Source organism: Sciurus vulgaris (genome assembly GCF_902686455.1).
Source record: "Sciurus vulgaris genome assembly, chromosome: 14".
In the NCBI taxonomy this organism is placed as follows: Eukaryota; Metazoa; Chordata; class Mammalia; order Rodentia; family Sciuridae; genus Sciurus; species Sciurus vulgaris.
The window spans coordinates 2,453,964-2,479,959 of NC_136475.1; the positions used below are offsets into that span (position 1 = coordinate 2,453,964).

General features: G+C 43.7%; 1 protein-coding gene, 1 pseudogene and 1 gene segment (V, D, J or C); 1 reads left to right on the forward strand and 2 right to left on the reverse strand.

Annotated features, from left to right (window-relative positions):
- The window catches only part of LOC306643742 (Krueppel-like factor 4), a 56,762-nt pseudogene extending 47,772 nt beyond the window's left edge, over window positions 1-8,990 (reverse strand). The window contains exon 1 of the transcript in view: window positions 7,826-8,990. The product of the transcript in view is annotated as a Krueppel-like factor 4 (transcript). The remainder of the gene's footprint in view (window positions 1-7,825) is intronic.
- The window catches only part of LOC306643750 (immunoglobulin kappa variable 2-29-like), a 458,283-nt gene that overhangs the window by 135,754 nt on the left and 296,533 nt on the right, over window positions 1-25,996 (reverse strand).
- On the forward strand, window positions 23,017-24,422 carry LOC306643754 (leptin receptor gene-related protein-like). The gene has a single exon (XM_079110018.1). The coding sequence runs from the start codon at window positions 23,055-23,057 to the stop codon at window positions 23,448-23,450; it is 396 nt and encodes a 131-aa protein (XP_078966144.1). The 5' UTR covers window positions 23,017-23,054; the 3' UTR covers window positions 23,451-24,422.

Sequence of the window (25,996 nt, forward strand, 5' to 3'; positions counted from 1 at the left end):
TCATTCTATTATTTTTCCTTCCCCCACACCCTCCAAACCCCATATTTTCCTCTATACAATCCATCCTTCTTCAATTCTTCTGTCCCTCCTACCCACCATTATGTACAATCATCAGAGAAATCATTTGGCCTTTTTTTTGGGGGGGGGGGATTTGCTTATGTCACCAACTCCATTTACCTGCAAATTATATTCTTCAACTCCATCCATTTACCTGCAACTACCATAATTTTCTTCTTCTTTATTGCTGAAAAATATTCAATTGTGTACATATACCACAGTTTCTTTATCCATTCATTTATTGATCAACTTCTAGGTTGTTTCCATAATGTATCTATCGTGAATTGAGCTGCTATAAAGATTGATGTAGGTGCATTACTGTTGTATGCTGATTTTAAGTCCTTTGGGTATAGACCAATGAGTGAGATAGTAGGGTCAAATGGTGGTTCCATTCTGAGTTTTCTAAGGAATCTCCATACTGCTTTCCAGAGTGGCTGCACCAACTTTCAGTCCCACCAGCAATGTATGAGTGTACATTTTTCCCCAGATCCTTGCCAACACCTATCGTTGCTTGTATTCTTGATAATAGACATTCTAATTGGGGTGAGATGAAATCTTAGGGTAGTTTTGACTTGTATTTGGACAGTGAGAAGAAACTTCACAGAAGAAAATCTGCAAGCAATCAACCGATATATGGACAAATTTCAACACCTCTATAATTTTTTCTTCTTTATTGGTAAAATTTCACAGCAAATTAAATAATTTGCTTTGGATGTGGAATAGCCCAGATGTCAATAATATTTAGTTGATTAATGTGTTGTAATTTTTAGTTTCATGTCCTGGCCCATCATGTCATTTTATAATTTCTTTTTCAATATGCTTTCACAGATCCAAATCTGATACCTGTCAGGACTCTCCACTGTCTTGTTTCTGTTGTTTTCATTCCCACTCAAGTTATCCTCTGAGTTTGGAGGCAGGAAGCTCTGACTCTGTGGTCTCTGGGGCCTTCCAGAACCATGTGTGAGGACTGGAGAGGCTGGGGTGGCCCTGCCTCCTCAGAGGGTCCCCATGGCTGCTCAGCAGTGAGGCTGTGACTGAGGCATGTTGGGGGCCCTTCCCCTGTCCATCATGCTCTCTGGAAGATATTTGCATCTAACCAGTGGTAATGGTAATGGAGATGATAGAAGTGATCCCCAGTGTTTATAGGCAGAGGATACTCCATGCAAATCAAAAGTTAAGAAAATTAAGGTAAATGAGGAAGATGTTTCTGTAGGGGAGGATGAGTTCCCCCTTTCCTTCTGTATTTGAGTTTTCAAAGAACGATTTGCACCTTCTATGATTCTCTTTCCTTGTGGGGTATGAGGAGTGCTGGTAAGATGATGAATGTTCCCTGATGTACAAACTTGTTTAAATCGAGCACTAACAAATCATGGCCCATTATCTGTCTTCAAGGACCAACATATTCCCATTATCAAGAATGATTGTTTCAATGCCTGAATGGCACATTTTGTTTTTTCACTACTTAAAGCAGTAGCATAAGTGTAACTTGAATATGTATCTATAATTACATGAACAGATTTTAATTTCCCCAAAAATGGTACTAGGGTGACGTCCATTTGCCATAATTTATTTGGTTGTAGACCTCTAGGATTTTCTCCTTGAGATTGAAGAGGTCCTAAAGGCAACAAGGGTGCACATTTAGCACATGTCTGAACCAAATGTTTGCATATTTCATTGCCTTTAGTTAAATGTCCTGGTAAGTTAGTATGAGATCTTAAATGTTGAGTAAACCAAGGATTAGTTCAATTATCTATTAGAAGCTTTAATGTGTCCATCACGTGATCTAGTGGACACAATGAAGGTCTAAAAGTAGAGTATGGGAGATTTTTTGCTAATTGAGTTGCATAAGCACTGTCAGAAAAGAACTAAAAGATTCTGGGCAAGCCCAAAAGCCTTAATTATTGCTAATAACTCTCCTAATTGTGGTGATCCATTGAAGTTTTCGTTTATTATTGTTTGTTTTCTTGTAAGTGATATGATTAATATCCCCGAACAAGTTCTATTCATATGAATAAAAATTACTGTGTCTTCTGGCAAGGGTTTAGAATGAGGAAAAACTTGTTGAGTATCAATAGGTAAAGTGTTCAAAGTTTGAAGAAGTTTGTTTTTAGGCAAATGATTGTCTATTTCTCCAGTAAATCCTTCTACAATATTTGACAATTTAAATTGTTAGCTAGTAATGAAGCAAACTGGTCACGTGAAAAAGGAAGAATTATTGTATCAGGTTTTCATCCATATTAAGAATGCATTATATTTCATAATTTTTGAGCTAAGAGTAACAGTGTATCCACCCATGAGTGTAACTTAGATAATTTACTTCTAGCCAAATGTACCCAATATAAAGGTTCTGATTGATAAATTAACCCTGTAGGAGTTGATCTTGTAGATAAGACTATACCAGAAATGGTCTGAGGGGATCATATTGTCCTAAGCTCAATGATTGAATTTGCTTATTTATCGATTTTATAGTCTCCTTAGCTTCTTCAGTCATAATTCTGTGCTATTGGGATCAGATGAGCCTTCCAAAAGTGTAAATAATTGTTGTAATTGATTTGTAGTGATTGGCAAGGCTGTAGGAATCCAACTAATGTTCCCACATAATTGCTATAATTCAGGCAAAGAATAAGAGTTTGCAGTCTGTAACTGTGGTGCTAGAGGGTGCACTTTGTCTAACAAAACATACCCCAGAAACGAGTAAGGGGGCACCTTTTCAACTTCATTAGAAGCAATATTAAGGCCCAAATCTAATAAATTCTGCTGTATTTGGTTGAATAACTTACTTAATATATCTGCATCTTGATGAGCTATTAGGATAACATCCATGTAATGAATTATGTAACATTAACCCTGTAATGGCCTTGTCACATGTGCCACATAATGTTGACACAACGTATGGTTATTTTTCATCCCTTGAGGTAAAACTGTCCATTGAAATCGCTTTGCGGGCAGAGTATGATTAACTGTGGGAACAGTCAATGCAAAATATGGTTTATCTTCCAGATTCAGGGGAATCAAAAAGAAAGTCTTTGATATCTATTATTATAATATGACAATTTTTTGGTATATAGGACATATGTGGCAGTCCTGGTTGTAAAGTTCCCATTTTTTTTTTCATGTGAGCATTAATGGCTCTCATATCATGTAATAGTCTCCATTTCCCTTTACCTCTTTTTTGAATAATGAATATAGGAGTATTGTGAGGACCAACAGAAGGTTCAATATGACCAGCTTTCAATTGTTCTTCAACTAATAAATTTAAATGATTGAGCTTTATGGCCACTGTTCCACCCATATGGGGCTGTAGTGTCCCATTGCAACTTTATGGGATCTGGTTTAATAAGCGGAGCAGTGGCCTTTAGAATTGGGGGTGCCTCCCACTTTGACCTGTTTTGTCATGAATAATTGCATCATCATAGGAGGCTTTATCATCTGTTGTGATCACTGCATCCATTCCTTCCAATAACACTCTGTCAAATAAGTTGTTATGTAATCCTTCCACAACTAAAGGAGTAACTGAGCCTTTGCTGCTGTCCATGTCTTCCCAAACTATGGGATGTTTAAGTTTTCAGAAAGGTTGTAGTACTCCCTTCCCCTGAACATTAGGTCCTTGTTTTGTTCTCCATAGTAAATTGTCAACTTCCTCTACTCCCAATAATGTTATATCAGCTCCTGTTTCTACTATATCCTTAAATGTTATTCCATCGAGCTTAATTTGCATTCTAGTTTTATTCATTTGCTCTAGAATTGTCCACGTTACTTTTGGATTCTTTGTCCCTCTTGGTCGTGGGACTGAGACCTGTCCCTTTTCCAGTTTAAAGGTTTCCCTGTATTAACCGATTTTGATCTACAGTCTCTAGCTCACTGAAAACCTTTATGATATTTTGGGCATTTAGAAGGATGAATCTTATGTGACTGTCTTTGTTTAAGTTTTATAGATGGGCACTCTTTTAAAAAGTATCTTCTGCTCCACAAGCCCAACACGTATTTGAGCCTTTCTCTTGAATCCCTCCCTTTAAATTTAAGGAAGCAGCTAAAGCTTCAGCTAACACTGTAGCCTGAGTAGAATTTGTCACTATATCTTTAAATATCCTTACATTTTTAAACTTTTAATTTGCATGGATTATCCCCTGCCTATAAACACTGGGGATCACTTCTATCATCTCCATCACCATTACCCTTGGTTAGATGGAAGATCCCTTGACAAGTAAATGGAACGATTCTCATCCTCTTCTAAACCAAGGTCGAGGTTTGCTTGTGTCTTTCCAGAATCAGCAACTTCAGCCATCTAGGTGCCGGCAAGAAATGTCAGACAAGTCACAACAACAAAAGCAGATGACACCACCAAGACAGAAGGTGCAATTGAAGATTGAGGATGAAGATGCTCAGTCCACACCAGGAATGATAGGATGATCGAGACGCCCACGCTCCAGAAGACATCATGCCATAACATGGGGAGATACGAAGAATCTGAAGCATCAAGCAGAGCAGATGTCACCAAAGGCCAATCCAGGGCAGGGACATTATTCCTATTAATGTGTGCTATAATCACTGCTAATTCCAATGCTCATGCCTCTGTCTTATCAGCTTCTACTTTGACTGATTGTACTCAGTATAATATTTGGGTTCATTTGGCAGAAATTGTTAATTCCTCTGAAATTTGTATCCATCATGGTACACATATGAGCATGCTGCTAGGATCTTGCCTTTTACCTGTTTGTCGTCCTGACCTAGAGATAAAGAATATGACAATGTGTTCAGCCTTCAACAAGATTATTCCCTATAAACACTGCTACAACTGGGGTCCGCCTTCAGTTAAAAACCCTCTGATGCTATGGAATTCCTGACTCCCATTGTACCTTTAATCAAACAGTTACATGAACTGAAATTCAAAATTGTAGTGGGAAATGTAGGGATGTAGGAAGTCCGTCTTTTAATTGTAGTTCTGCTGAACCAATTAGTTATGCACATGTTCCTTTGGCTTCTGGCTGGTTCTTTTCCTGTGGAGCTTACACATTTAATTATATTGCAGCTAATATGTCATGCAGTACATGTTGTCTTAGCAGACTTACTGTACTAGTACCCTCAATTCGTGATCTTTTAGGACACCATCCCTCTCAGAGAATCAATAAGAGAGCCATTCCTCTTGAAGAGAGTTGTGATGAATCTGTAACTTTGTTATCTAATGTAGAGTATAATGCATTCACATTTTCTTTAGTAGGAATTCCAGCACCAGCTGTAGGGGCATATAAAGGAGTCATGAAATTAGCCTGGGCCATAGTAAAAAATATTAATCATTCCTCTATGGCTATTGCAATGCTCAATGAGAAACAAAGGCAGCAGCATCAAGCTATCCTTGATAATAGAGCTGCCCTTCATTATTTGTTGCTGTTACACCATAAGAACTGTAAGGAACTTAATAATCTGTGCTGTTTCAACTTAACTGATCATGGTAATTCTATTTCCAAAGCGCTAAGTCATTTAAAGGATATTGTTAATAACATTTGTCAAGAACCTGGAAATAGAGACCTGTTAGATTAGCTGACTTCTTGGTGACCAGACATGTCTTGGTTAAAGCAACTTTTTGTAACTGCACTCATAATTGTCTTACTCTTATGCATATGTGGGTTTCATTGTATATTCGATCTTCTTTCTAAGTGACTAGCTTACTGTGCCAAATCACAAGTATTAGCAAAGACCCTGCTTCTTCAATTAGTAAAGAAGGGGGAAATTTAAGGAACATTCCTCAGACTTATTTGATGGCAGTCCCTGACACCATGGTTTAAATAAACCTAACAGTCTGGACGGAGAAGCTGAGGAAATGGTAAAGACTCACCATGGATTGCAGTCCTTTGCAGTTACTGAGGCTGAGCTACAGTTACTGAGCTGAGGGAAGACCTCGCTCAGCAGGCATCACAGCCAGCTGTGGTGTGAGTTCACGTGTGCTGCCTCACCTCATGCTGTGTGCTGGAGCTCACCTTCCACCAGTCCATTTTCTCAGACTTGTTGTGAGACAGAATCACTTAGGGATACGTGGTTTGTTTACATCAGGACGATGTATACCTTACATATAGGTTGGTCCTGCTATGTTTTAACAAGCATGTGAACCTGATTGGATAATGTGTCTATATATGTCTTGTACAATCAAAAGAAAAATGAGATCTTTGCCTTTCGAGCCTGGTCTCTGATGTCTGTGTTCACTGGGAGACATCGCCATCCTCACCCCCAGTGGGACTTTCTTTTCAAATAACTGCATCCTCCTTTATAAAGTGTTTGCAGCTGGGCTGGGTCTGGTTCTATGCAAAGCCATCAGCAAATAGGGAAGCAAATTGCCTGGACTGGGAGTTCTGAGTTTAGCCTCTAAAACGAAAAAAAAGCCTGAGTAATAGTGAGAGAAAACTGTGCCTTATTAACTTCCCATAATGTTGCTGTCTTAGCATTTAAAAACATAAAATTAAATTTATATTTGTGAAACCGATCAGCTTTTCCAGGGCTGAGGCCTAGGTGAGGATTTTGCAGCTTCATGTCGCCCTCTTGTGGTCAAGAAGTGTGACATCTTAGCACAGAATCAAGTGAGAGGAACCTGAAGGTGAGGCCCCTCTGTGTCCACAGGATCCTGTGCCCTCTGCTCTCCACACTGATGTTCTACAGCTCCAAGAGGACAGCCTCCTTCTCCACTACTGAGTTCAGAAATACAGCAGGACAAAAGAGGGCTGAAATGAATGAACTCTTATAAAGACTCAATTATCTTACTAGATGTTTTAAGTTGAGGCTTCTCGTTTCTTTGCCTGAGCTCAGTGTAAAGTGCATACACACCTTTCCCTCCCCACAGCTATTGGAGGCGTTTGAAGCTTATCTTGTGAACTTTGTCTTTTAATTAACAAACAACACAACTTGTGCCTTTCATCCTGTATGTGTGAACTAAACATGACACTTCTCCCATGAGAGAAGAGGTCACTGCAGAGCAATGCTCCATGAGGTCAGGTGGCTTCCCAGGGCCCAGGCTCACACCACCGAGTGTGCACAGCTGTACCCACCCTCACTTGTGAAGAGCAATGAAGAAACCTGCCCATAATGGCAGCATGAGCCGTAAGTCCAGTCTGCAGCAGCATCCAGAGTCCCCCAAATGCCTGGTGAGCCTGCACTCTCCAGCTCAGGAGCATGATCAGGCTCCGTGCTGACACCTTTTCATGCAGGGTCAGAGAGTTCTCTGAGCAGCTGTTGGATCTGAAAGTGACCTTGAAGCAGTGGTGCTCACTGCTGCCCTCTGCCTGTCAGGGTGACACACTGCACACTCTCCGCAAGGTTCCCCCAGAAGCCTTCCTCTTTTTGAGGAGTTCCTGTGCTCCTGAGCCAAGCTGCAGCGCTGCCTCAGCATCTCAGGGTGTTGGCCAGCCCAACCCCTTGCCTGTCCTTTGTGTTCATCCTACATGTAGGAGCAGGCTCGCACACAACATGTGTGTGCCTGGGATGGGCTTGGCTCTGCCCTCGTGGGAGACACACCCTGACAGCGCAGGGCAGACAGCGCCACACACAAGCTGCTCTGTGCACTGCAGCAGCCTGCTGCCTGGGGCTGAGAGGGTCTTAGCCGCAAGCCTATGATGCTGCTCCAACCCCTTAGCCTCATTCCCCAACTCCCGCACTCCACCTGGTGATAGATACGGAAAATTCACAGACTGAAGGACTTTCAAACACCGAGTTGCCATACTAGAAACTAGCCCCTATTGCCGTATTTTTATTCACAATTTGGATTGTCCTTCTCCGGTGCCACGACCTCCTTCCCCTCTTTGGCTTGGGTACCTCAGGCAGGCAGGATCCAGGTGGCACCAGCTCCAGGTGGTGGAGCGCGGGACCTGTGGCTGCATCTGGTCGGGCAGGAAGGGTGGATAGTTGGGTCCCGGATGGGGATGGAATCCTGGGGAAGCGGCAGGGCAGAGTGACAGGCCCGGCTGCTCAGCAGGTCCTCGGGACCCAGTCGGGGTAGTCCTGCTGGGTAGCTGCCACCCCAGGGAGAAATCGTGTGCTCTAGGCCGGTGCCCATTACTGAGCGGGGGTCCAGCGCTCAAGTGCGCTAGGGGTCGACCGACCTTGCACGAGGAAACCGCCTCCTGCTTGATCTTGGGGCACATGCGAGGCGGCCAGCGCTGCAGGGCGCCACCACCACCGGGTGGCTGCCGTCAGGCTGCCTTTGCCAACACCGATGCCCGGCGGGCTGCCGGACTCTCTGCCAGGCGCGCTCAGCGACGCCTTCAGCACGACGTAGCCCATCAGCCAGCCCCTGGCGGCTGCGGTTGCCGCGGCGGAATGTACACTGGGCCAATTCGGCCCCAGGAGCTGGGCCACGAAGCCGCCTGAAGGGCTCACATCCTTGACGTCCGCCAGGTTGAAGGGAGCCGGGGAGCGGGTGCAGACTCCCGGCTGTAGAGGAGGCCGCCGCTGGTGCCGCCTGGCATCGCGCCCGGGTCGCCCTGGCCGGGATCTGATAGCCGAAGCTGCAGGTGGAGGGCGCGCTGGCAGGGCCGCTACTGGACGGGGAAGAGGAGGCTGAGACTGACGCCGCCGAGGACACGGTGGGTGCCACCGACTCCTGATGGACAGTTGAGTTGGAGAGAATGAGGTCTAGGTCCAGGAGGTCGTGACTTCCTCCGTCTCCCTTCGGGGTAGAAGGACCCGTGGCCACCACCGCACGCATCGCTGGCTCCGCCACTCTCCAGGTCTGTGGCCAGGTCGCCGTCGCCAGGTCGTAGGGGCGGCCGGGAAGCACCGGGGGAAGTCGCTTCACGCGGGAGCGCTCCTCCCGCCAGCGGTTGTTTGGGGCACCTGCTGGACACAGTGTCCTCTCCCTTCCCGCCGGGCCAGACGCGAACGTGGAGAAGGACGGACGGGAGCAGTGCGTCGCTGACAGCCACGTCGGACTCGCCAGGTGGCGGCCTCATTAATGTGGGGCCCAGAGGGTCCTCGGCAGCCCGAAGCAGCAGGGGTATCCGAACCCCAAAACCAGGAGGGGGGGGGAAAGCTTAGAAACGGAGCCAAAGCCAAAAATCAAAGAAAAAACAAAACAAAACCAAAACAAACAAACAAAAATCATCCGAGATCCTTCTTTGGATTAAATATCTATTGAATACGACTTTCTTTAAAAAGTTCCTTTGTGTCCGAAAGTTTTAGAAAAGTCGTAAGCTCTTATAAAAATAGACAATCGGCAAGGCGAGTAAGTGGGTCCGGTGGCCGGACAGAGTTCTCTTCCACTCAGCAGCGTCCCCCTCCGCCTTCGTGGTCCTGAGGCTGTGGTCCTGGGCGCAGGGCTGTGGCCGGGCGCTGGGCGGGCGGCGCCGCCAGGTGAGAATGGTCGGTGGCGCGGAGCTGGGCGGCGGCACAGGCGCGGAGTCCTGGGAGTTGCGCGCAACGCGCGGCCACTGGCGCTGGCCACCGGCGGGCGGGGCCCAGAGGGGCGGGGTTGGGCACTCAGGGGGTCCCGGTGCCGCAGCTGCCCGCCACCGCCTCTGTTCCCCGTGCGCCCGCAGCTGAGCTCCATCTCTGGAGCCCGGGAACTGCCCTTGTATTCATTTTTATTTTTTAATTTTTTTCTTCCCCTCGCAAACCCCCGTCATTATATATTGTCATGCACTTATCAGAGAAAACATTCAGCCTTTGCCTTTTTGGGCTTGGCCTATTTCACTTAGCATGATCTTTTCCAACTTCATTGATTTACCAGCAAATGCTATAATTTTATTCTTCTTTATGGCTAAGTCATATTCCATTGTGTATATATACCATAGTTTCTTTATCCATTCGTCAATTGAAGGGCATCTAGGTTGGTTCCACAATCTAGCTATTGTGAATTGAGCTGCTATGAACATTGATGTGCCTGCATCACTGTAGTTTGCTGATTTTAAGTCCTTTGGGTATAAATCAAGGAGTGGGATAGCTGGGTCAAATGGTGGGTCCATTCCAAGCTTTCTGAATAATCTCCAGACTGCTTTCCACAGTGGCTGTACCAATTTGCAACTCCACCAGCAATGTATGAGTGTGCCTTTTCCCCCACATCCAAGCCAACACTTATTATTGCTTGTGTTCTTGATAATAGCCATTCTAATTGGAGTTAGATGAAATCTTAGGGTGGTTTTAATTTGCATTTCTCTAATTACTAGGGATGATGAGCACTTTGTCATATATTTGTTGATCACCTGTATATTTTCTTCTGTAGTGTCTGCCCACTTCCTTAGCCCATTTATTGATTGTGTTCTTTGTATTTTGGGTATAAAGTGTTTTAGTTCTTATAAATTTTGGAGATGAGTGCTCTGCCTGAAGCGTGTGAGAAAAAGATTTTTCTCCCACTCTGTAGGCTCTCTTTTCACATTGTTGATTGTTTCCTGTGCTGAGGAAAAACTTTTTACTTTGAATGTATCCCATTCATTGATTCTTGGTTTTATTTCTTGTGCTATGGGGGTCTTGTAAGGAAGTCTGGTCCTAAGGCAACATCATGGAGAATCAGGTCTACTTTTTCTTCAATTGGATGAAGGGTCTCGGGTCTAATTCCTAGATCCTTGATCCATTTTGAGTTGAGTTTGCACAGGGTGAGAGATAGGGATTTAGTTTTATTTTACTGCATATGGATTTCCAGATTTCCCAGCACCATTTGTTGAACAGACTCTCTTTTCTCCATTGTAAATTTTTTGGCACCCTTGTCTAGTAAGAGATAACTGTACTTATCTGGGTATGTCTCTTTGCCCTCTATCCTGTACCATTGGTCTACGTGTCTATTTTGGTGCCAATACCATGCCGTTTTGGTTACTATTGCTCTATAGTAGAGTTTAAGGTCTGGTATTGTGATACCTCCTGCATCACTCTTCCTGCCCAGGACTGCTTTGCCTATTCTGGGTCTTTTGTTCTTCCAGATGAATTTCATGATTGCTTTTTCTGTTTCTATGAGAAATGTCATAGGGATTTTAATTGGAATTGCGTTAAAACTGTATAGCACCTTTGGAAGTATGGCCATTTTGATAAGATTAATTCTGCCTATGCAAGAACATGGGAGATCTTTTCTTCTAAGGTCTTCCTCAATTTCTTTCTTCAGTGTTTTGTAGTTTTCATTGTAGAGGTCTTTCACCTGTTTGGTTAGATTGATTCCCAATATTTTATTTTTTTGAGGCTATTGCAAATGGAATTGTTTCCCTCATTTCCCTTTCAGATGTTTCATCGCTTATGTATGAAAATGCTTTAGATTTATGCATGTTGATTTTGTAGACTGCTATTTTGCTGAATTCATTTGTGAGGTCTAGAAGTTTTCTGAAGGAGTTTTTTGGATCCTCTAAGTAGAGAATCATGTCATCAGCAAATAGTGACAGCTTAAGTTCCTCTTTTCCTATTCTTATCCCTTTAATTTCTTTAGTCTGACTATTTGCTCTGGCTAGTATTTCAAGGTTGATGTTGAGTAGAAGTGGTGAAAGAGGGCATCCCTGTCTTTTTCACATTTTTAAAGGGAATGGTTTCAGGTTTTCTCCATTAAGAATGATGTTGGCCATGGGCTTAGCATAAATAGCCTTTACAATGTTCAGGCATGTTCCAGCTATCCCTATTTTTTCTAGTGTTTTGAGCATGAAGGGGTGCTGTATTTTGTTGAATGCTTTTTCTGTATCAATTGACATAACCAAATGTTTCTTACCCTTAAGTCTATTGACATGATGGATTATGTTTATTGATTTATGGATGTTAAACCATCCTTGCATTCCAGGGATGATCCCTACTTGATCGTGGTGTACGATTTTCTTAATATGTTTTTGGATACGGTTTGCCAATATTTTGTTAAGGATCTTTGCATCTATATTCATCAAGGATATTGGTCTAAAATTTTCTTTCCTTGATGCGTCTTTGCCTGGTTTGGGTATGAGGGTGATATTAGCTTCATAGAATGAGTTTGGTAGGGTACCCTCCTTTTCCATTTCCTGGAATACTTTGAGAAACATTGGAATGAGTTTTTCTTTGAAGGTCTTGTAGAACTTGGCCGAGAATCTGTCTGGTCCTGGGCTTTTCTTGGATGGTAGGTTTTTAATGGCTTCTTCTATTTCATTGCTTGATATTGATCTGTTTAAATTGTGTATGTCCTACTGGTTCAGTTTGGGAAGAGCATATGTCTCTAGAAACTGGTTGGTGTCTATAATTAGATCTGAATCCCAATTTCACAAAGAATAGATTTTCTAAGCATGGAGAGACCATAGGATTTCCCTAGATCATCGCCTCCCTGTGTCAGATTCTCACCCAGGACACAGGTCCTGCTCAATGGGCAGTGTTCATGCTCAACCTGTCTGTTCATCCGAGGTGCCTGAACCCCTCTGCTCCTGTTCTCCATGTGCCAGGTGAGGCTGCTGCAACTGACAGGTCCATAAATGGGTTTGTCCTGAGCTGTGGCCAAGGCAGTCGTGGTCCACAGCCCTCAGCTGCACCCTGTTCCCTGAGTCCCCAGCATCTTCCTCTCACACACTCAGAGCATCTGCTGAGCTGCTGTCAGACCAGCAGCACATGTGGCAGCTGGGCCACCCAGGTAGGAGATTTTTATTCTGGGCTGCACCACTGTGGGAGGAGATTGTGTACCTTGTGCACAGTAATAGACTCCAGCATCCTCAGCCTCCACCCTGCTGATTTTCAGTGTGAAGTCTGTCTCTGACCCACTGCCACTGAACCTGTCTGGGACCCCTGTGTCCAGGTTGGAAACCTCATATATTAGTCTCTGTGGAGACTGGCCTGGCTTGTGTATGAACCAGTTCAAATAAGTTTTTCCATCACTGTAGATGAGGCTCTGACTGGACCTGCAGGAGATGGAGGCTGACTGTTCAGGGGTGACAGGCAGGGAGAGAGGAGTCTGGGTCAGCACAATGTCCCCACTGGATCCTGAAATAATGACAGAGAAATTCAAGGTTATGTAGTCTCATAATGAGTCATATTAGATTTGTCTTTCTTTCTTTTTGCAAATGAGTTAATTTTAATACAAGTTATATAACACAAGTATCAATTTTTAAAGGACTTCAGTTTTGTAAGTATGACACTCTCTTTTTAAATTTTCTACAGCATCTTTGTCTTTCATTGTGACAATCTTGATCAGAGGCAGGTTGCTTGATCCTTCTTCTTCTATCTCATATTAATCAAAATCACCTGCCCCATCCTGGAGGGCAGACCTGCTCATCTCTCATGTGAACAGAGCACACATGGAAAGATAGGGAGTCACAGGGCTCAGCTCCCTCCCACTTCTTCCTCATCCCCTCTGTCCTCACCAGGGATCCAGAGCATCAGCAGCCCCAGGAGCTAAGCAGGGAGCCTCATTTTGAGAAGGTGAGCTGAGGAGTCCTGGTGAGTGAAGGGCAGGATAGAGCTGAGCTTTTATGTCAGCCTTGCAGGCAGGTCCTCCCCAGGGGGCAGCATGCAAATGTCCTGGTGGGTCCTGGGGTGGAGAGAGTGAGGGAGGGTGGGGCCTGCCTTCTGAGCCCAGGGGACATATAGTGTTTCTATATTTTTGAGGAAATATAGTAGAGAAACTGCCAAGGCTGCCTGTGTTGTGGACAGGAGGCCTATCATGGAGGCCTGGCTCGGTGGTGGTCATCTTGCCCTAGACCTGCCATCCTAAGATAGCACAGATCCAGGACTATGGATGTTGCCTGCAGGATAGTCCTTCAGTGGGCCATGCTGCTGGCTCCCTCCCAGCTAATGAGACAGTCTGGCAAGTCCCACCTCACAGGTATTGATTTTCTGACCTTCTTCTGCCCACAACATGGAGTTCCGGTATTGGCAGAGCTTCTGGAGTCTGCTGTCACCTGAGAAATACAAGAATGTCAGGGGCAGTGTTAGCCGTCACCTTTTCCTGTCCTAGTGAATGAAACTGGAGCACAAGGGTCAAAAGGAGCTGTTGGAAAGAAACCTGTGTTTCACCTGGGGACCCAGGAGCCCTGCCCAAGTTCAGAGGAGAAGGGACATGTCCACCTGGGGCAGTGAGTGTGACATTCCTGGGAGCTGGGTCTATAAGTTGGTGGACATCCTGTCCTAGTCATCGCCATCTGTGACACTCAGAGCCATCTGACCACATCCCAAGAGAAGAACACCTTGAGGCCACTGGAGAGAGTGGACAAGGGAAGTTACTATGTTAGTTCTTCTTATAGATGAGAGACAATTCCTTTCTCCTTCCCCTGTTCTTGTCAGAGACCCTGGACCACATGCACCACAAATCACAGTGAACGTCTTCTATACTTCTGATTTTCTGGACTTGGAACTGGAGGAGGATGGACACATGATTAGGGCTTGACACCTAGTTTTGGCCTCAGCTCTCCTGAACTCAGTGAGTGACCTGGTTAGACATTTCTGCTCTGGCCTCTTTTCTGGTTCCCAGGCATGAAAGCTGGTTTCTGAGCTCCTCTCTGGGTTGGAGTGTCAGTGTCATCGAGATGGACAGGTGGGTGGCTGTCCTGTTGGAGCTGTAGAACATCAGTGTGGGGAGCAGAGGGCACAGCATCCTGTGGACACAGAGGAGGCTCACCTTGATGTTCCTCTCACTTAATTCTGTGTTAAGATGTCCCACTTTTGCCCACAAGTGGGCGACATGAACCTGCAAAAAATCCTCACCAAGGCCTCAGCCCTTGAAAGGCTGATGTGTTTCAAGCATGAATGTAGTTTCACATTTTTACCTGGTAAGACAGCAGCATTATCAGAAGTGAAGAGGACACTGTGGTCTCTCCCTGCAGCCACTCAGGATTTCTTTGTGCTTCAAGGCACTCAGGGAGTGAAGAGGTCACCACTGTCCCACGTGTCACAGTTGACTCCAACTTATCTTGCCCAGGCTGTGTCCTGCAGGGTCACAGAGGGGCTGCTTTAAACTGTCATGCAGGGACTCAGGATGGGGAGCCTGTGTCACCTTGTGTTTGCGCCATTTGGAGACCATGGCCTTCACTGTGGCTGGAGGAAAGTGAGTGATTATTGAAGAAGAGTTTTACCTGTGAGGAAAACCCTTCTCTCTCTCTCTTTTTTTTAATGTATTTTGTATTTATCTATCTATCTATTTATTTATTTATTTTCATTGTGAACAAATGGGATACATGTTGTTTCTCTGTTTGTACATGGCGTAAATGCAAACCATTTGTGTAATCATAAATTTACATAGAGTAATGTTGTTTGATTCATTCTGTTATTTTTTCCCTTCCCCCCACTCCTCCCACCCCTCTTGTCCCTCTATACAGTCCTTCCTTCCTGCATTCCTGCCCCCCTCCCTAACCCTAACTCTAACCCTAACACTAACCCTTCCCTCTCCCCATTATGTGTCATCATCCACTTATTAGCGATATCATTGGTCCTTTGGCTTTTTGAGATTGGCTTATCTCACTTAGCATGATATTCTCCAATTTCATCCATTTGACTGGAAATGCCATAATTTTATCATTCTTTATGGCTGAGTAATATTCGATTGTATATATATACCACAGTTTCTTTATCCATTTATCAATTGAAGGACATCTAGGTTGGGTCCACAGTCTGGCTATTGTGAATTGAGCAGCTATGAACATTGATGTGGCTGTATCTCTGTAGTATGCTGATTTTAAGTCCTTTGGGTATAGGGCAAGGAGTGGGATAGCTGGGTCAAATGGTGGTTCCATTCCAAGTTTTCTAAGGAATCTCCACACTGCTTTCCAGAGTGGCTGCACTAATTTGCAGCCCCACCAGCAATGTATGAGTGTACCTTTCTCCCCACATCCTCGCCAACACCTGTTGTTGCTTGTATTCTTGATAATTGCCATTCTAATTGGGGTGAGACGGAATCTTAGGGTGGTTTTGATTTGCATTACTCTTATTACTAGAGATGTTGAACATTTTTCCATATGTTTGTTGATTGCTTGTAGATCTTCTTCTGTGAAGTGTCTATTCATTTCCTTAGCCCATTTGTCGATTGGATTATTTGTATTCTTGGTGTAGAGTTTTTTGAGTTCTTTATAGATTCTGGAGATTAGTGCTCTATCTGAAGTATGATTGGTAACGATTTTCTCCCACTCTGTAGGCTCTCTCTTCGCATTGCTGATAGTTGCCTTTGCTGAGAGAAAGCTTTTTAGTTTGAATCTATCCCAGTTATTGATTCTTGCTTTTATTTCTTGTGCTATGGGAGTCCTGTTAAGGAAGTCTGGTCCTAAGCTGACATGTTGAAGATCTGGACCTACTTTTTCTTCTATAATCTGCAGGGTCTCTGGTCTGATTCCGAGGTCCTTAATCCATTTTGAGTTTAGTTTCGTGCATGGTGAGAGATATGGGTTTAGTTTCATTCTGTTGCATATGGATTTCCAATTCTCCCAGCACCATTTGTTGAAGAGGCTATCTTTTCTCCATTGCATATTTTTGGCCCCTTTATCTAGTATGAGAAAATTGTATTTATTTGGGTTTGTGTCTGTGTCTTCTATTCTGTACCATTGATCTACCTGTCTATTTTGGTACCAATACCATGCTCTTTTTATTACTATTGCTTTGTAGTAGAGTTGAAGATCTGGTATTGCAATACCCCCTGTTTCACTCTTCCTGCTAAGGATTGCTTTAGCTATTCTGGGTTTCTTATTCTTCCAGATGAATTTCATAATTGCTTGCTCTATTTCTGTAAGGTACGTCATTGGGATTTTAATTGGAATTGCATAGAATTTGTATAGCACTTTAGGTAGTATGGCCATTTTGACAATATTAATTCTTCCTATCCAAGAACATGGGAGATCTTTCCATCTTCTAAGGTTTTCTTTAATTACTTTCTTTAGTGTTCTGTAGTTCTCATTGTAGAGGCCTTTCACTTCTTTTGTGAGATTGATTCCCAAGTATTTTATTTTTCTCGAGGCTATTGTGAATGTGGTAGTTTTCCTAATTTCTCTTTCTGAAGATTCATCACTTATGTATAAAAATGCATTGGATTTATGAGCATTGATCTTGTAACCTGCTACTTTACTGAATTCACTTATGAGTTCTAAGAGTTTTCTGGTGGAATTTCCAGGTTCCTCTAAATATATAATCATGTCATCAGCGAACAGGGATAGTTTGAGTTCTTCTTTTCCAATTCGTATCCCTTTAATTTCTTTGGTTTGTCTAATTGCTCTGGCTAGTGTCTCAAGAACGATGTTGAATAGAAGTGGTGAAAGAGGGCATCCCTGCCTTGTTCCAGTTTTTAGGGGGAATGTTGTCAGTTTATCACCATTTAGAATGATATTAGTCATGGGCTTAGCATAAATGGCCTTTACAATGTTAAGGAATGTTCCCACTATCCCTATTTTTTTTAGTGTTTTGAGCATGAAGGGGTGCTGTATTTTATCAAATGCTTTTTCTGCATCTATTGAAGTAATCATGTGATTCTTGACTTTAAGTCTATTGATATGGTGAATGACATTTATTGATTTCCTGATGTTGAACCAACCTTGCATCCCTGGGATGAAACCCACTTGATCATGGTGCACTATCTTTTTAGTATGTTTTTGTATGTGATTTGCTAAAATTTTGTTGAGAATTTTTGCGTCGATGTTCATTAAGGATATTGGTCTGAAATTTTGTTTCCTTGATGAGTCTCTGTCTGGTTTAGGTATCAGGGTGATATTGGCTTCATAGAATGAGTATGGGAGGGTTCCCTTCTCTTCTATTTTATGGAATACTTTGAGAAGTATTGGAATGAGCTCTTCCTTAAAGGTTTTGTAGAACTCGGTTGAGAACCCATCTGGTCCCGGACTTTTCGTTTTGGTAGGCTTTTGATGACTTCTTCTATTTCAGTATTTGAAATTGGTCTATTTAAATTGTGTATGTCCTCCTCGTTCAGTTTAGGCAATTCATATGCCTCTAGAAACCTGTTGATGTCTTCAAATTTTTCTATTTTGTTGGAGTATAGATTTTCAAAATAGCTTCTAATTATGTTTTGCATTTCAATCCTGTCTGTTGTGATATTTCCTTGTTCATTCCGAATTTTAGTGATTTGGGTTTTCTCTCGTCTTCTCTTTGTTAGTGTGGCTAAAGGTTTATCAATTTTGTTTATTTTTTCGAAGAACCAACTATTTATTTTGTCAATTTTTTGTATTGTTTCTTTTGTTTCAATTTCATTGATTTCAGCTCTGAGTTTAACTATTTCCTGTCTTCTACTACTTTTGGTGCTGGTCTGTTCTTCTTTTTCTAGGGCTTTGAGCTGTAGTGTTAGGTCGTTTATTTGTTGAGTTTTACTTCTCTTATTAAATGCGCTCCATGAAATAAATTTCCCTCTAAGTACTGCTTTCATAGTGTCCCAGAGATTTTGATATGATGTTTCTTTGTTCTCATTTGCCTCTAAGAATTTTTTAATTTCCTTCCTAATATCTTCTGTTATCCATTCATCATATAATAGCATATCGTTTAATCTCCAGATGTTGGAATAGTTTCTGTGTTTTACTCTTTCATTTATTTCTAACTTCAATCCATTATGATCTGATAGAATACAAGGTAGTGTCTCTATCTTCTTGTATTTGCTAACATTAGCTTTGTGGCATAATATATGGCCTATTTTAGAGAAGGATCCATGTGCCGCTGAGAAGAAAGTGTATTCGCTCTTGGTTTGGATGGTATATTCTATAAATGTCCGTAAAGTCTAAATTATTGATTGTGTTATTGAGATCTATGGTTTCTTTGTTCCATTTTTGTTTGGAAGATCTGTCCAGTGGTGAGAGAGGCATGTTAAAATCACCTAGTATTATTGTGTTATGGTCTACTTGGTTTCTGAAATTGAGAAGGATTTGTTTGACATACATGGATGAGCCACTGTTTGGGGCATAGATGTTTATGATTGTTATATCTTGCTGATTTATGCTTCCCTTAAGCAGTATGAAATGTCCTTCTTTATCCCTTCTGACTAACTTTGGCTTGAAGTCCACATTATCTGAAATGAGGATGGATACTCCAGCTCTTTTGCTGAGTCCATGTGTATGGTATGTTTTCCCCCATCCTTTCACCTTTAGTCTATGGGTATCTTTTTCTATGAGGTGAGTCTCTTGTAGGCAACATATTGTTGGATCTTTCGTTTTAATCCAATCTGCCAGTATGTCTTTTGATTGATGAATTCAGGCCATTAACATTCAGGGTTATTATTGAGATATGATTTGGTTTCCTGGTCATTTGGTTCATTTTTAAAACTTTATTTATTTATTTATTTATTTGACACGACTTGGTTCCTCCTTTATTTGAGAATTCCTTTAGGATAATTCCTCCCTTTGCTGATTTGCTTCTTTGTTTTTCATCTGTTCCTCATGGAATATTTTGCTGAGAATGTTCTGTAGTGCTGGCTTTCTTTTTGTAAATTCTTTTAGCTTTTGTTTATCATGGAAGGATTTTATTTCATCGTCAAATTTGAAGGTAAGTTTTGCTGGGTATAAGATTCTTGGTTGGCATCCATTTTCTTTCAGGGCTTGAAAAATGTTGTTCCAGGCCCTTCTAGTTTTTAGGGTCTGGATTGAAAAATCTGCTGATATCCATATTGGTTTCCCCCTGAATGTAATTTGGTTCTTTCCTCTCACAGCCTTTAAAATTCTGTCTTTATTTTGTATGTTAGGTATTTTCATTATAATGTGCCTTGGTGTGGGTCTGTTGTAATTTTGTGTATTTGGAGTCCTATAAGCCTCTTGAAGTTGATTTTCCATTTCATTCTTCAGATTTGGGAAATTTTCTGATATTATTTCATTGAATAGATGGTTCATTCCTTTGGTTTGTTTCTCTAAGCCTTCCTCAATCCCAATAATTCTTAAATTTGGCCTTTTCATGATATCCCATAGTTCTTGTAGATTCTGTTCATGATTTCTTACCATCTTCTCTGTTTGGTCAACTTTGTTTTCCAGGTTCAATATTTTGTCTTCAATGTTGAGGTTCTGTCTTCCACTTGTTCTATCCTACTGGATATGCTTTCTATGGAGTTCTTAATTTGGTTTATTGTTTCCTTCATGTCAAGGATTTCTTTTTGTTTTTTTTTTCATTATCTCTAACTCTTTATTGAAATGATCTTTTGCTTCCTGTATTTGCTCTTTTAACTGTCGATTGGTGCGATCATTCAATGCTTTCATTTGCTCTTTCATCTCATCGTTTGCTTGCCTGATCATTTTAATTATGTACATTCTGAACTCCTTTTCTGTCATTTCTTCTGCCATGCTGTCATAGGGTTTTATTGATGTAACATCTAGATTTGTTTGCGGCATTTTCTTTCCTTGTTTTCTCATATTGTTCAGGTGTCAGTGGACCACTGACATATTGCAGATTTCCTCTATTGACTTACAATGTCCCTGAAGATTTCTAGTATATCCCCTCTTAGCCTTCAGTAGGCTGAAGTCTTGGAGGAAGTTGATAATGCGGTGCTCCACAAGGAAGCTACCTCTCTAGGATTGGTGGCCTTCAGGTGGGGTATATTCCCTGCTAGTGGGCAGAGGTGCCTCCACTTGTTGACCAATGGTCATCCAAAGGGGAACTAGGCTGCGGGCTGAGGCAAGGCCTGTTTGGGCCTGTGTCTCATTTTACCGTCCTTGTGAGGAACCTCACCTGGCAGGGAAGACTCACGCGGTGGGGAGGTCTCGCTGGTCAGTTCCCCTCCTAGAGGTTCCCCTCAATTTACAGCTACTGCCTGGGCTGGGCTGCCTTCCTCTGCAAAGTTCCCAGGGGCCTGGCCCTACCTCCTGGGCCTGGGAGCCTCACCCTTTGCAGATGAATCTCCTTAGGCTGCCCCTCCTCAGAGAATCTGCCCGCAGTCCTGGAACCTTTGCTCCGCCCCTAAGCATGTCTCTGTGCAGCTCTTCCACTAGGAAGCCTCCTAGGTCCTGGGACCCTGCTCTGCTTCTAATCGCCTGGCTATGCCCTCCTCTGAGCAGCCACCTGGAGCCCTGTAGAATCGCTCTGAATCCCAGCGACCCGCTGCACGCCTCTTCCTACCGACAGCCGCCCGGTGTTCTGGTGTGGTCACTAGAAGTCCAAGCAACTCACTGCGAGCCTCCTCCTCCCGCGAACCGCCCGTAGCCCTGGGCAGTCACTCCGAGTGCAAGTGACCCTCCCCGTTCCTCCTCCTCCTCCAGGTAACCTCCCGGGTGTTCAGGAGCGGTCGCTCTGAGTCGCTCTGAATCCATGTGGTCCGCTGCACACCTCCTCCGGGCAGCCGCCCGGAGCTCTGGTGCAGCCACTCGAGACCAAGTGACCCACCGCGCTTCTCCTCCAGTCAGCCCCCCGGTGTTCAGGAGTGGTTGCTTTGAGTCCAAACAACTCACCAATCGCCTCCTCCTCTGAACAGCCGCCTGGAGCTCTAATGCAGTCACTGCAAGTCCAATGACCCGCTGCACTCCTCCTCCTCCTCCTCCTCAGGGCAGGCCCTGGTGTTCAGAAGTGGTCGCTCTGAGTCCAAACAGCTCACCGCACAGCTCCTCCTCTGGCAACCACCTGTAGCTCTGGTGCAGTCACTCCGAATCCAAGCGGCCGTGCTCCTCCTCCTCGTCCTCCTCCTCCTCCGGGCAGGCCCCGGTGTTCAGGAATGGTTGCTCTGAGTCCAAATAGCTCTCCTCGCAGCCCCTCCTCTGGGCCATCGCTTGGAGCCCCAGTGGTTGCTCCGAGTCCTAGTGCTGTGCTAAGCGGCCGCCTCTATGATGCTCCCAGTTGTCCAAGTTCACTGCTCCAGTGGGGGGAGGGGTGTCTCACCAGCAGCTCTGCTTCACAAAGTTCCCTGCGTTCCAGGATTATCGCCCCATCCGGGACGCCTCCCAATGAGAGACTCACCCGGCTGCTTTGAGTTGGTCCCAAATCTCTCAATATCTCCTCTTTGATCCTGAGTCCTGGAGCAACATGAAATGCAGCCACCCTCTAGGCTGCCATCTTGAAACCCCTCAAAACCCTTCTCTTAAAAAAAAAATCACAGTTTAATAAGACAAATAGTAGGCTCGATAACAAAGAACAATTCTGCAGTCTGTCAGAAAACCTCATATAATCTAACCTATGCAAGGCTCTCATACATTCTACCATATGTCAGTCCAGTGAAGCACTGTTGTCAATACTTTGTGGAACTTCTTTCTTTTCCTCTGCATGCACTGTGTGTTTCTGTGTAAAACATTGCCCCAACCAGTAGCTTAAACCATAGTTTTTCACTCTCCCCCTGTTTCTCAGAGTGAGGAATCAGGAGTGGCTTCCTGGATGGTTCTGGCTCCAGGTGTGTCTTCAGGTGTGTGGGACGTGAACCACAGGTGCAGCATGGAGAGACTTCTCTGCTGGATACCCAGGGGCCTTCCCTACATTGGCCAGTGGATGCTGCCATTGGCCAGGGCCTGGGGTTCTCACCCTGCCCTGCCCTGGGCTGCCTGAGGGTCCTCACCAGGAGTCCTCTGTCTTCCCCTGGAGCAGTTCTCCTCCCAGAGTGGTCAGCAGGCAAGACTCTCAGGGTTCTGGCCTCTCAGGTCACTCAGAGATACTTTCTGGCACTGGTTTGGGAACAGGCAGCCCTGTTCTATAAGGAGGCAAAGTGTTGAACGGCTGGAGGGGATTTGGGGGGCAGGGAACTGGGCCTTTGGGAGGCAGAGCCTGTTCCTGACTCTCCTCTGGAGGCCCCCTGCCTGGAGCTTCCTCTCAGCATTCTCTGCCCCATGATTCTGCAGGAAAGGGGTTTCAATTGTGCTGTTGTCAGGCGTTTGACTCTTGGATGCTACACACCCCATGCTGCCCTGTTATAGTTGTGAGCACACAGTTGGTTAAATATTGAAGACATTTAGATATGAAAAGGCAGTTTTGTCAATCTTTCCTTGTTTTACGTCCTCTGTACAAAGGAGGCCTTGCTCTGCTGCCACCTGCCTTTGTGTGGAAGTGTCATGGGTCATTTCCTGTCCTGTGCAAAGGCCCAGGATGTGTTCTTCAGGTTTTGTGTGAAAAGGTTTCTATATTTACTTCAAAACCTCAATTTTCGGGCTACAGGATTTTAGGTTGAAAATTGCTTTTTAGGGTGGGAGGAAGCCGGAAGCAGCCGCGGCCCTAGCTCGGGAGACATGGCTGGCGTTAAAGCTCTTGTGGCATTATCCTTCACTGGGGCTATTGGGCTGACTTTTCTTATGCTGGGATGTGCCTTGGAGGATTATGGTGTTTACTGGCCCTTGTTCGTCCTGATTTTCCTCGCCATCTCACCTATTCCTCATTTCATCGCCAAAAGAGTCACATATGACTCTGACGCAACCAGTAGTGCCTGTCGGGAACTCGCGTATTTCTTCACTACTGGGATTGTTGTTTCTGCCTTTGGATTTCCTGTTATTCTTGCACGTGTGGCTGTGATCAAATGGGGAGCCTGTGGCCTTGTGCTGGCAGGCAATGCTATCATTTTTCTTACAATTCAAGGTTTTTTCCTTGTATTTGGAAGAGGAGATGATTTTAGCTGGGAGCAGTGGTAGCACTTTATTTTGATAGAGAGCATTGTATTCCTTAAGATTTGTACTGTATGTATACGTGTGTACATGTGGCTTTGTACTATGGGATTTAATATGCTGGTTTTTTTATACCTTTATATCACGATGATTTTAAGGAAGTCTTCCTAAGTAAAAGATTAGTTTTATTTGTAGATAATGAACCGCTGCTTTTACTGAAGTTGAATTATGTTATTTGTTTGGCTGTTCACATAGTTATGATGCTCTCAGAAAGTGTTTTTAACACAGTCTTTTAGACAGCTGCTCACTTGTGCAGGGCATCTAAACCTTTTATGTGGAGGTGTGCTTAGTTAGGTAGGTGAAAACATTGAAGTAGGTCTCTTATGGTCCAGAAAAATGGCTCCCTCTGTGTTGTAGACCTTTGCTTCTTGGAATGTGGTCCATAGACCAAAAGCATCAGCATCTCCTAGGAGCTTATTAGAAATGCAGAATCTGAAGTTCCTTTACCACCACCCAGACCCAGTGCATTTTGATGAGATCCCAGGTGAATCATTCACACTAGAATTTGAGGAACTTTGTTGGTGAGGAGTAAACATCTTACCTAGCTCCCTTGTCTTCCCCTTGGATTGATCACTTACCCTCTCTGGGTGTCCTGCTCATTTGTGCAAAAAAAAAGTCTCATCTGACCTTATGTTTAGGAGGAGTTCAGACTCCTTAGTGTTTGTGAAATGTTCCAAACTGTAATATATGGGCTGTGAGCTTAGTAATCAGCACACCCTTCATGTGTTGGTGTGATGTTGGGACCAGAAGAGAAAAGTGATATCTAAAAGAATAATGTGCAATGTTGTTTTTTGACCTTGTGCATGATTTTATGTTCTCAATATTCTGTGTACATATAGAATCGTTAAAAGTTGTTTGCAATATTTATACTGGGAAAATTATTTAGATACTTTGTAATTTTCACTGGCATTTTTAATCATGACACTTGAACTTATTGTATTATAATAAATTTCACTTTTAACACACAAGTAAAGTTTAATGTTAAAACTTAAAAAAAAAAAGAATATTGCTTTTTAGTATTTTCAAACATTGTTTCTGTTCCTCTTCCTCAACTGTCTCCCTCTGTCCCTCCTTCTCTCTCCTCTTCTCTTTACATACTTTGTTTCTTCCAGCATGTTTTATTATTGGATCAGTATTAATAATGTAAGCTTCATCATTTGGGCACTGAGTCCTTTTCAAGTTATTTTTGAATTACAATAGAAGCTCGTTATGGGTTCATTGGAACATTAGGCTAATCTGACCCTCTCTTGTTCAGAGAAATCATCCTGTGTGAAATCATCCCCCTTTCCTCGTGAGCCCACTCCCATGGATGTTACCCCTTCCCCATCCCCCCTTGCACACTGACCACCATACCCTTGACTTATGGAATGTGAGCTTGCCAGTCTGAACACGTGCTAAGAATTTCTGAGAAATCATGTTTCATGTAACCTGTGGTTGTAACTGCCACCCCTCCTCCCTTGTTTGTGGTATTCCAGTTTTAAGGGGCAGTTAACCCCCATGGGGGTGTTGGAGACTGCAGAACTATTTGCTTTTTGCTTCCCTGACCCTGACCAATATACATCCTATGATTTCACTTCAAAAGGACCCAGAGTTTTATTTGAGTTATTGGAAAGTCACCTTAACATTTGGAGGCCCCAGTGAAATATAATCCAGAGTCCATGCTGTGGCTATTAGCTGCCCAGGACCATGACTCCACATACTGAGAGGAGTGCCCTCCACTGTGGTTTTGCTGTGGTTTGGATCAGACATGGTGACTGATTCGAGCCCAGCATGAAGAGGAACAGATGAGAGTACGTGCTGGGAGGTTCCTTATTTGTTCTGTCCATTTGGTGTGAATGTAAAGCCCAGAAGTGTGTCAACTAGGTTGGTGCTAAATCCTCTGTGGTGCTTCACTCACCTCCAGTGAATGGAGAGTCAGAGGTGTGTCAACTAGGTTGATGGTAAAGCCTTGTAGGTGTTTCAGTTAGTTGGTTTTCTGACAAGGGGCCATCTTGGCACAGGCCCTCTGATAAATAGGCTATGACAATGGTGTGGAGACTGAGAATGGGAGGAGAGAGTCTCTGTTTCTCTTGGAAAATTGTCTGTAGTTGATCACGTGTTTGTCTTGTGTCTGAGTCCGTGCTCCCTCATTGTTGCTTCAGAGAGAAAACCTTCTCCTCTCCCTGACAGGTGGGGTCCATCAGTGACTCACTGTCTCAGTGTCTGGTTACATTTTTGTCTGTGAGTTTACCCCTTTTCTACCTTTGCTCTAACCCTTAGTCCTACCATGGGATCTAACCAGTCTTGCCGGGCATCTGACCCTCTGGAATGTATATTAACAAATTCTCATCAGAGTTCCATGTTGATTATGGGGTGCCTTTAACACTGGGAGGCCTCCAAACCCTATGTGAATTAGAATGACCCACTTCAATGTGGGGTGGCCAAATGGGGGACTGGGGACCTCTGAATTGCAGAAGGTGTGAAATATCACAGCTGGTTGGCCTGGACATCCTGATCATTTCCCATATGGGGTC